This window comes from Xiphias gladius, chromosome 20 (assembly GCF_016859285.1).
Source record: "Xiphias gladius isolate SHS-SW01 ecotype Sanya breed wild chromosome 20, ASM1685928v1, whole genome shotgun sequence".
Taxonomy (NCBI): Eukaryota; Metazoa; Chordata; class Actinopteri; order Istiophoriformes; family Xiphiidae; genus Xiphias; species Xiphias gladius.
The window spans coordinates 17,346,763-17,358,709 of NC_053419.1; the positions used below are offsets into that span (position 1 = coordinate 17,346,763).

Here is an 11,947-nt window from a genome sequence, read left to right on the forward strand (position 1 = left end):
AGAGTATTACAAACATTAGTGGAGGTGAAATGATTCATCGATTAATCGATTCGTTGATTGAAAAGGAAGCAAAGAAAAAAGGAAAAGGAAAATATTTGATAGTTGATTAATTACTTAAGTAATTTTTCGGGTTAAAAAGGCCAAACATTCCCTGGGTTAAGCTTCCCAATTTTAACGATTTTCTGATTTCCTTTGTGACAGTAAACTGACAAAAAATTATATTAGAAGACTTCACCATAGAGTTCATGGACTAAACAGTCAATTGAGAAAATAATTTTAAAAAGATTAATTAAAAATGAAAATAATGATTAGTTGCAGCCCTAAACATTAGAAAAATAAAAACTAGTATTAGTTTATTACTGTCAGTATTTTTCATTTTGTCATCTACAGTATTCTTGGTTGTTTAAAGTATGACAATCGTGCATCATTTTATCTTCCTGTTTTCCAACATCTTACTCTGCACAACTAGTGAAGACAATCGTCAGTCACTACTCCCACAAAAAGGTATAAGTTCCGTATACTTTATTCCTACCTCTGCTCTCAAAACCAATGCGTAATTCAGACCCTTGGGATATGGGTGACCCTTCTGCATGAGGGGATATAATCAGTCTGAAAGCTGCTTAATCAGTTCAACTGCCAATCAGTCTTTCCCCCTTGTGGGGATGTGAATCCAGGTCATGAATCCTATCAACTTAAGCCCCACTTTGATGAGATGTTTGAAAGGGCTGGTCTGAAGAGGTAAACACAGGGACCACAGCAATGCACCTGTAATTGACCTCTTCAGATAACACACACACACACACACACACACACACACACACACACACACACACACACACACACACACACAAAAAGTCTTCCTTTGAAGTATTACATAAGGAAAGAGATGCAGTGAAGAAGTTGTTTTCAATGTAAATTAAATTTTAATAATATTCTAACAGCATAAAAAAGAAATACAAAGATGTATTTACAATGTATTAAATCACGACACACTCAATCCCATGACTTGTTTACATGTCAGTCACATACATAGATGAATATCCATAATCTGATGTGACATAAGGGAAGCCAGCTATTATTAGACAAGGTTGAGTCTTTATGTTAAGCTGTCTATATCTGTCCAAAAAGATTAAGCAGTCAATTGTTTTCCTGGTACAGATAGTGGGGCAAAGTCCCAATAAACCTGCCAAACTGCTGATAAAAAGGGTAATTACACCAAATTGATCTTTCTAACGAATATCTTCAGATGATCTCCTGTGATCAAACCTACGGGCAAAATATTGTTTCAAGATGAATCCAATACCACGACAAAGCAGGACATGCTGACTTCTTTGTGACAGGCATGCCCCTTCTCAGGAGACTGATAGTGAAAACAAGAGAGTCAGAGCATGTATGTGTGTATCGGTAGGGTAGACTCAGCTCAGGATGCCTCCTCTCATGTGTCCGCTGTCGCTCAGGCCGTGCTCTACAAGTTTGATGTCTTCCAAGTCATCTTTGATGACGCTGATCAAATGACTTAAACCCTCCTGCTGCTGCTTCAAATGCTGAGAGTGAGAGATAAGTAAAGAGTAGTAAGTAGTAAGATAAGTATCCCAAAATGTTTCTAAAGATCGTCATGGTCTAGAGAGCCACAACTGTACGTTCAAAGGTCTGGGCCTGTATTTACCAAGAGCCTCACTACAGTGAATCACTCGTAACATTTTTGGTCCTACTCTTAGGATGAGGAGTATAGAGTTTTATCAACTTTCTTAACTTTTGGAAATCACTCTTATCTCAGCTAATATCTGGGAAGGCTCCAGAGGAGTCCCGAACAGCTGGGGAGTCACTAGGAGATGGCTTTTGGCAGATGTCCCATGAGAGGAGAGATGTTTTTGTGATGATTGATGACAATAAGCTTACTAAAACATCATTGTGACTTTTTTTTTTTTTAATTGACACTGTGTGGGATGCACAGAAGAACACATGGTGTCTCTGCGGAAACTAAGTCCTCCCAACTCAACATGGAAAACGCAGTTGTGCAACAGTGATTATTCCGTCAGCAACTTTGATCAAGCTAACAGAGCCTCTTATAGCAAAAAAAAAAAAACTTGAATAATGAAGGTAATTTACTTTCAAGTGCTACTCTGACATACTAGTGTTTTTAGTCCTAGGTTAACCTTCAGCAGTATTTCTAGCAGTAATTCTGAGACGCTTGATAAATACAGGCCCTGGACAAGAATTACAGGACACAGATGTGAAAATATGATGCATTCTGTGAATTTTCTGACTCTCACTTGTTTAATCTCTCTGAGGAGGTCTGCCTCAACCCCGTAGCGCTCTTCTGATCTCATAGTTCCAACGTGGTTCTGCATTCGGATCTGGGACATCAATTCATTCAGCCGACCCTGGAAGATAAGACAACACAAATACGATAAAACATCGAATAAAGACATTGCCACAAGTAGCAGTCAGATCTCTAAACAGCAGTCAAAAACACAACAGTAGTGTGCATTTGCAAATACAATCAGACCCCAATGGTACTTGAATAAATTGGGATTGTAAAATTGCAATATTATAGTCTAAATATAATTACTGAAATGATTACAACTACAAATACGGTTTCTAAAATATTGCAAATCTTTGTTTCCCAAATGACTAATCAGTAATGTTCTTACGGTAACATTACACTGAATTTAGAAAGTCCTTGGTAATTAAAACCTTTAAATATGATAACGCAAATTCACACATGCAATGGGGCCACTTTACTGTGATTTCTAGTCTAATAATCACGCTTAATGAATTAAAGGATGAGCACTTCGGGCAGCTTGTACTTGTAACTACTACAGTTTAGACATGCTTGCCTTGAACTGTGTGGGGGCATTGAGTTCAGACTGAATGGTGTCCAGCTGCACCCTAAGATGCTCCTCATCCACTTGGATAGCATAACCACTTTTCCTCTGAATCTCCTGTTTAATCAGCACCTGCCAAGAAAACAGAGAAAGAGGAGGAGTAGGAGGAAGAGTGGTAAATATGGAAGAATTACTGAAGCAGAAAAAACAAAGCAGGGAAAGATGCAGACAGTACCAGGGCATTCATTCAAACTCCAGGAAATATTCAGATGCTCGTCATCACAGTTCATTTCACTACTCTTTGAAAAGGTGAGCTACAAACCGACAACACATTTTCACAGAATGAGGTTAGAGAAGTGAAGCAGCAACCTGCAGCACTCTGTGGGAGAGATCCATCAGTTTCCTCTTGTACTGGGCAATCTTGGCCACTGTGGTCGCCTGGTTCTTCTGCAGTTCACTGATGTCACTGGAGATAATCTGTAGGGCCAAAAAATAAATAAATAAGTGTGTGTGTGTGTGTGTGTGTGTGTGTGTGTGTGTAAGTGGGTGAAATTGAAAGGAGGAAAATCGTTGACATGTTTAGCATTTCTCAGAGATTTCAAGTTTTATTATAGCCCTGTTGCCTTACCGTTGGAAATGTTTCATGTTATTGCATTTTTGATATTTTGCTCAACAACATACTAAGATAGAAAAATAGATATTTGCTTTACATAAGCTTGAAGTTGCATTTTATGGTAACATTAGCTAATTGCTTTTGATAACGGCCCGATTTAGAAGTGTGTACGTTTTGCAAGTACAGTTTACACGCATTTCTCCTCCGTCTATGCATCATGCCTCACTATGCACATTACCTTGTTAGCCTCTATGATGTATCTGGTGTAAATATCCTCAAATCTAAACCAAGCCTAACAGAGAAAAATGAATTACATTGCTGAAATTGAAGAGGATTTTTTCCACCTAATTTCTTGTATTATACTGTCCTAATATATTGTTTTACTGTTATACAAGTCAAAATCATTTTTACAAGACCTCTGAATCCCACCACTTCCACTTGCAGCTGTGTTTGTGATAGTAATTTCAGCTGTAAACAACCCTGTTGGCAGCTAGCATGTATTAGACATCTGTGTACTCTGTCCTTGACACTATAAAATCTGCTTCAAAATTCCTTTGTTGATAATCGGAAGGCTCTGTGCCCATGTCCAGTGAGGTTTTTATTTATTTATTTTTTTTAGCATTTAGAGTCCTAAGACTAGAAACAACAGCAGCAGAGTTTTCACTTACATCCACTCTGGTCTGATGCTGTTTGGTCATCTGCTCCTGGATCTGTAGCCTGCGAAGGAGCTCCTTAAAACCCACCATAGGTACTGGGATTAACCTATAGAAAAACATTAAAAGACTGTAATGACAATATGCAGCTGCTTTTTTTAGTTGACTCTTGGAGTCACAGCCAAAAGCGGGACAAGTTGTGGATAATGGCCATTAATCAGGAGACCATCAGAGCCATCTTTATTCCTTTGTTGAAAGAATAAGTGTCATGTTGTCAAATCAATTGGGAAAATAAAGCGTGTGAAGCCTAATTTTAATATTCTATATCATATTCCAGTCATGGAATATGGCTAAAAGGCAGTAGATAAGTCTGTTTAAAATGCCATTGTTTTGGTCAAGGTGGGGTAAGCACGTGCACACTGCTTTTGTGAGGTTTTATATAAAAAGAAATAAAACAAAAACAATATATGGATCACATAGATGTTATCCTCACTTTTATAAATGTACAGTTGTATTTTCTTTTGTAGAAAAAAAATAATAAATTATTGATTACTTTAAAATGCTCACATAGAGGTAATAAGACTTGGTCAAAACCTAGTATATGGCTGGACCGCCCTTTATCCGTTTGCTTCTCTCCTAATCTGTGTTCACCTATACAGTGATTTAATACAGCTGAATTCCCAATAAAGCTGTCCTCTTTTACATGTTTTTGTTTCTGTTGTCAGACAACGGAACAAGTATGAAATAGTGACTGAAACGCAGACCATTAAGACCACATGTTAACCAGCCGTATCTTCCAAGCCATTTCCAAGCTGCTGCTCTGCACTGACGTTGTCTGACAGAATCATCATTCTCATAAGTTAAAAGACAACGACTTTGCTGTGATTTTTGCTATATTTACCTGTAAAATGATCACTCAGAGAGAAAGTTAGAAGCTTATTCGCATCTGTGTCAGCTGCTGTGCTACATATTGAATGAGACACACGGAGGGGTGTGCCTCCGGAGGGAAAGCCCGACCTTGCGCTCAGGGGGAAATACTGGTGACTCTCCTCTACGGAAATTAGCTGAAGTTGGTCCAAAAAGTAGAAAGATTTGTCACTAGGTGCTTTTGTGAAGAAAAATCGCTAAAAGGGGGGGGGGAAATAAAAATTAAAAAATAAATAAATAAATAAAAATCGATTAATCTAGTGACAAAGGTGGTAGCTTACAACACTGCCTGCCTGTAACCCCCCTGATAATAGAAATAGAAAATTTTTCATTTTTTTGCATCAGTCACTCAGTCATGCAATCACGAACGTGTGATCGTGTTTGTAGGGCTGGACCCTATAGCACCCCCCTTAAGGCTAAGGGAGATCCCTGCAGTGGAGAAGTGACGTGGGAGGGTTTAGAAGGCACCAGCATAGGGCGATGGCAGTATGTGTGGCATTATGAGGGGAAGGAATTATGTGCAATGCCGAAGGGGGATGAGTGCCTTCATTGTGATCCCTACTGGGTTAACAGTCCTAACTGCCTTGTCCTCTCACAGAATCAAGATATTATCATAAATCTCTGCTGATTGGCTTGTTTGTTTCTCTTTGTGTTCGTGCGTGATTTAGTGTGTATTTACCTAGAAAATACAGCAATATATACAGTGTACAATAAAGGGGAGTAGCTGATTACACACAAACTGAACAATTAGGAGGTTAGAGGGAAACCTCTGCCATCCTTTACAGAAAAGTGTGGCCACTGTTTAAAATGCCGCCATTTAATTCTCCTGTGCAACTTACTTCTCTGGGTCAGGGTTGTCTACCTTGGCCTGCTCCCAAATGATAGGGTCCACTCCTAATAAGGGGAGAACAGCATCTTAGTTACAATTCAAGATCACACGGACCAACAATTTGTTGGATTCAGTGGGAAGATGACAAACACGCACGCACACATGTACCTGCGGGAGCATTTTGTAACAGCTGTTTGAGCTGTGCTGGAGTCAGCTCTGTGCGTGTGACAGACATGGCCACTCCAATCTGAGTGAGCTGGACCTTGATGTTGGCCTGCTCCAGATAACTGAAGAGTGTGGTGGCCGGAATCCGCTTGGAGGTGCCATTAGGGGAACGCTCCACTACGTAAATGATCACCTCTGTCCTGAGAGACAGAAGACAGGTGAGGAAAAGCCCTTGTTTATGATGATGTCTATTATCTATTACTATTTCTGATAGGTAAAAATCCCACCACCTTCTACATTAGGAATTACGTTTTTTTTATTGTGTGTAGTAGTAGTAGTAGTACTGTACAGCGTGTTATAGACACTTACTGGTCATTTGGCAGGGCTTTGACACCATCTACATTGACAATGAGTGTTTGGTTGCTTCCCAGGACCTTATGGAGGGACTCCACCAGCTGCTGCTGCTGCGCTCGCACATCAGCTTCCTTTTTATTGAGAACCAAGACCACTAAACCATCCTCATCCTTACTCACTGGGACACAGCTGTAGCCCACTGCCTAGGAAACACAAGGCACAGACGACTACCATTTGATATTCAACATCAAATGAACCAAACAACACTTCCAAGCTCTCTAATAAACTATCCCCTTTTACCTTGAACCTGCAGAATGGGTTTTCCTGGGTGAAATCCACCGGTGGGTTGTTGTTGCCGTAGTAGCCCTTCCCAGTGCCCCAGTAAGCCTGCAGCTGGTTCCATTTGGCTAAAATGGAGTCCCGCTCATCTCCCAACAAGGTGGGCGCTGACAGAGCAGTGACCTGTTGGTAAAGCTGGCTGGGCTGAGTCTGCCCCTGCTGCTGGGCCTGCTGGCCGAACAAGCCTCCTGGTGTGGGTAAGGAGAGAGGAGAAAAAAAAAGACCCCTTTCTGAAACAACATTATGTCCATGTCCTAAGGAGAAAACTACCATTTTAAATAATTGATATTTTTACATTATGTGGAAGGTCAACAATCACTTCCCCAACTTTTTATTCTGTGCAACTCCAGTTTTATATTTAGCCTCAGTACATTGTTGGCATGGTGATGATGTTAAAGCTTAAATCTGTCAGCAGCACAGTTGGTAAAGTTGTTGTGGGAGATTATGGGTGAGCCCACTGTATTTCTGAATCAGTGCAAACAACGCTGCAAAAACACTGCTAACACTTAAAAGTAAAATATTAATGATTCATTGCTTGATTTTCAAATGAGAAAATACAAACATGGTGTGAAATTAATTGTTTCCTGTGTTTTAGACAGACTTTTCTGGCACCATCGTCCAGGACAGGCTGATAAACATTTGTGCAACCACACTAAATGTGCTCTGGGTTCTTACCTTGCTGCTGCTGAGTTGACTGGATGTTAAAGCCTCCAAACCCACCCAGGCCAGTTGTTCCTAATCCAGTCCCAAATCCTGTTGTCCCAGTAGCGGTCCCAGTGCCGAGCCCAGAGGAGAACCCAAACCCTTTGTTCTGCGTGTTACCAAACAGGCCTCCTAAAACAGAAGAGCGGGCCAACACAGTGAGAAAATATTATCTACGATAATGATACTGAATGCAAGTTAAGTCTACAGAAATATGCTGCTGTCTCTGCAGTAGGGAAGGAAGGGAAAGAAGGACTTATTTTGTGGTAGAGTGACAGAGACATCTTGTGGAAGGTACAGTAAGTATTGGTAAAAATTCAAAGCTGAGTATGAGGCAACAGCATATTTTGGGGAGGATGGTTTAGAAGACTAATAGATATCCCTTATTTCCTAGTAATTTCCTAACAATTTCTTTACAAACTGTAAAGAAATTGTTAGGAAATTACTAGGAAAGTGCTATGTAATTTGGTACCAATTATAAGGAAAATAGAAACAATGTAAAACAATTGTAAAACTGCTGTTATAGTATGTTTGTGTTGAGTTTAAAAGCAGCTTTTGATTTCCATAGGCATTTCCTTGAAATAACTTTTTAATTTAAATCTTAAATAATCCCTCATTTATCATTGGAAACTTTATTTTTCATATGTGCTGAATTACATGCCTGCCTTTAGACAAATTGGGCATTTTTTCATGGTCAGCTGACCTGCTATACACTGACTTAGACACTCAAGGTTACACCAGCTTAGCAATTAATGGTTCTTTTCAGGAAACTTCCTAAGAAAATATTTGAAATTGATTTGGAATTTACAAACTCATAAAATAAAGGTTTACTAGATGTACATATTATTGAAAAATTAACCCAAATCAGTTTTCCTAATCATCTTTTTTTTTTTTCAACCATTTCTAATCTTATCTCATCCTACCTTAAACATTATTATATTAAATTATTAACCTATGGTCTATGTTAGGCTTCAATCATGAAATTCAATTTAAGGTTTTAGTTTCTTTTTTAATGCAAAAAATATTTGGACCTTTACACTTCAAACACGCAAACAATAAGAATGAAACACACGACAGGACTGAGTTTTCACTTAACAGTGATGGTATTCACACCATCATAAAAAAAAGCACTTGCATCATGGAAGAGTTAAGATTTTTGTTTTGTAATTTGTCCAAATGATTGAAATGTTTTATTCAAATGGGATATTTTCATCATATTGCAGTACAGCTGATTTGATGATTGCTGTCTCAGTTGGGCAAAACTGCTGGATGTCCCACTTTTAAAAACAAAGTGTTGTGTGCATGCATATTTTCTGTCTCGTACATAAACCTAAAGGAAAACAAAAAGAATTCATATGACTCAAAGAGTTCATATTTCTTGTTAAAACTGAAGGCAGCACTACTACTGACCTGTGGTGTTGGAGGGAGCAGCAAAGCTAAAAGTGGACCCTGGTGCAGCAGCAGTTGTTGTAGTTGTCCCAAAGCCACCAAATGCACCTGAAACACAAAGCAAACAAAGCAAATTAGATGAAAGACAAAACACAGAAAGGGGTGAAAGAATGAGGGAATGATATCGCTGATTATTGGACATAAAGTAGAAGAGAAAAACCACAACTAAGCTTTTAAAATTAATAAAAAGGAAAATTTAATTTTCTTTCCATCAAGCATTGTTCTTCCATCTTACATGTAAGGTAAAAACGTACTGGCTTCTGACAGGAATAAAATGAAATGAGTGCATAATTCAACATTTTGTCCCCTCATGCAAATGGAAACAACAAGGCATCACATTTTATGAGATAAATCACTGGGTGAGATGAAAAAGCACTGCACCACATAGATGTGAAAATGGATGAAAATGTGTGTTTACAGACAGAGACTGTACTGAGTAGTCAATCACAAAGGTCATCTACCTGTGCTAGCCAGGCTATTACCAAAATTGAAAACAGTGCCAGTGGTGGTTGCTGTACCAAAGCACCCCACATTAAAGCTGATTGCTGCTGGGTTGGCATTTAAACCAAACCCCCCAAAACTAAACCCACCAGCCGTGGTGTTTCCAGCTCCCAGCCCCCCAAATCCTGCATCCAGCGCAGGCAGGCAGCAAGAAAGAGAGAGTGACATGGAGGAGTTAAATGTCAGGCATAGTATGGGCTCATCAACTGTAAAAACAGTCCTCAAGTGCCTTAAAAAAAGGCATTGGCTTAAAAAAATGATACAAAAGCTACATGCTTCGAAAATAACCTGTTTATCTTACCAGTGTTGGCGGAGCCAAAACCAAATCCTGTGGCTGGTGCAGCAGCAGTGGTGGTGGCTGCCCCAAAACCAGGGGCTGTAAGAGCTGAAGAGAGAAAGCAGACACAAAGAAGACAGTCAGGAAAACTGGCACAGATTTGAGTACAACAACAAGCATACCTAAAAATGGTCAACACAAAGAAAAACAAAACAGCAGTGGAAAAAAGCCCTGCTTCATACATACTTCTTGCATAGTTGGGGTAACTCCAAATATTATACTGCATGTAATTTTTCTCTGATAATACATTCAAGGACTCACTCTTCTTATAATTCCTAAAAACTAACTACTGTTACCGGCCAAGCATATACTCGAGTATCTGTCGAGACCAAATCATTTCTCTTAGTTTTTCTTTTCACACCCCGAGGAAGCCAAAGAGCCAATAACCCAGTTTGAAAACATTATGTATGATGATATTTTCATAATAATCACGCTATAACAATATGCATTTATATTAGAACAAGAACTGGGCTAAGGTCGTTAAGCCAAACCAACCAGTTAGTCCTCATCTGAGAAGTCTTTGCTCACGTAAAAAACCAAAATATACTGCTTAAAAATACTTCTGATAAAGCATAAATGTCACCTTTGTGTGGCTTGTCTAAACAGTATGTTTCCGTTTTGGCATCAAGGATGAGGCTTGAAGCATAAAACAAGCATAAATCCACTTTACGCAAAAGCATACATCCAGCTTAAAGGATAGGTTCACAATTTAAAAAAAAAAATAATCTGTCTTAAAACAAGTGTCTTTATGAACACTGAAACAGGTTTCGCCTGCTGTAATCATTCCTCCTTTTCATACTGGACGGTAGGAGATCCCTTCCTCATGTGCTTTCGATGTAAATGATGGGGTGGGGAAAAAAAAAATCCTTGTTCTGTGCAAAAATGTATTCAAAACGTTTTCTGAATTCAATATGAGGCTTCAACCGTCTGAGTCAATCACATCAAGTGTATATCTTCCAATGTTATGGTGTTTCTGTTATAAAATGTCCTCTATGGAAGAGAGAAACAAAAAAAGTGAATTTTGCATTACAGAGACTGTAACTTTAAAGATATCCACTAGATTTGTCTAGTTTGGACAGTTGAAGCCTCATACTGAATTCAGATAAATTATTGAACACATTTTTTGCACAGAACAAGGACTGTGAATTTTTTCTCCCCACACCATCATGCACAGTGAAAGCACATTAGGCAGGGATGGCTTACTGGCCAGTGTGAACAGGAGGAATGAGCACCGCAGGCGAAACCCGTTTCAGTGTTCATATGGACACCTGGGTACTGTTTAAAAGACAGACTTGAAAACTTAATGAACCCATGGTTTAAAACTGGTTGATATGGCAGATACACCGGTTGACATCCTCGATTTCCAATAAAGACCAGCGCAGTGGCCCAGAAAGTCCCGAACGGGAGTTAACGAGAGGTGCAGCATTGGTGCAGCTGTGATTACCACGGGTCATGTGTGAGCAGAGGAGCCCCCTGTCTGTGAGGCTGAGGGCCCTGGACTTACTGCCGAATCCGGATGAGGCGGTGGTGGTGGTGGTGGGTGCGGGGCCAAAGCCGAAAGCTGTAGATGCTGTGGTCTTGGCACCAAACGAGCCGAATGAAAACCCGGGGGTGTCTTCACAAGAACACAGAGAGTGCTGTGAGGGTTCGGGTGTTAGGACAGAGCAGCGACGACAGATTTCACGGGCTGAAAAAGCCCGTTTTTGATTACGAGCAAACGTTAGCTCAACACTGGGTAAACACCAGCTCGTGAGGACTGTTCGTTAGCCAAAAAACAGCTAGCCAGGGAGGAACATCCTACCAGTAAACGTATAATAATGAAGGTTAACTATCCTTACTTCAAAATGAAAACGAGTTACAACATTTCTGGATAAACAGTTTACTGCATGTTTTTACTTTACTGCGAGAACTTATCATTAGCCGGTACATGACCAGGCTGTCATGCTACGGCAGCTTGATGTGATCTGTCAGCTGACTATTTACATTTATCGCTAATGTATACACACCAAAGTAACGCCGTCTGTATAGTGAATTTGCGGCATATATACAATCACATTAAATTACTCTCAAGTTGAAGAAAAACGCCCATACTTGCCGCTGTGTTACCCGTGGCGCCGCCAAAACTGAACGCCATGTTGACTGCCACCAGAAACAATTCTTCCTCTTCTTCTTCTACTTCTTTTTCCTTCTTCTCGTTCCCCTTCTTCTTCTTCTACTTGAGATGAGGTAGTTATCATGCAGCAGGACGGC

At 39.8% G+C, this 11,947-nt stretch overlaps 1 protein-coding gene across 2 annotated transcripts; it reads right to left on the reverse strand.

Moving 5' to 3' along the window:
• Positions 1–900: 900 nt before the first annotated feature.
• On the reverse strand, positions 901–11,918 carry nup54 (nucleoporin 54). Of its 2 annotated transcripts, XM_040158393.1 has the most exons (14): positions 11,789–11,918; positions 11,202–11,312; positions 9,662–9,745; positions 8,821–8,907; positions 7,384–7,542; positions 6,670–6,896; positions 6,385–6,572; positions 6,019–6,215; positions 5,861–5,915; positions 4,110–4,203; positions 3,198–3,305; positions 2,841–2,960; positions 2,274–2,384; positions 901–1,544 (listed from the first exon to the last, which is right to left on the reverse strand). In XM_040158393.1, exons 1-14 carry the CDS (start codon positions 11,829–11,831, stop codon positions 1,416–1,418), a joined length of 1,713 nt encoding a protein of 570 aa, XP_040014327.1. In that variant the 5' UTR covers positions 11,832–11,918; the 3' UTR covers positions 901–1,415. The 2 variants fall into 2 exon arrangements, with proteins under 2 accessions (XP_040014327.1, XP_040014328.1); XM_040158394.1 differs by lacking the exons at positions 9,662–9,745; positions 11,202–11,312; positions 11,789–11,918 and adding an exon at positions 9,450–9,543.
• Between the last annotated feature and the right edge of the window lie 29 nt (positions 11,919–11,947).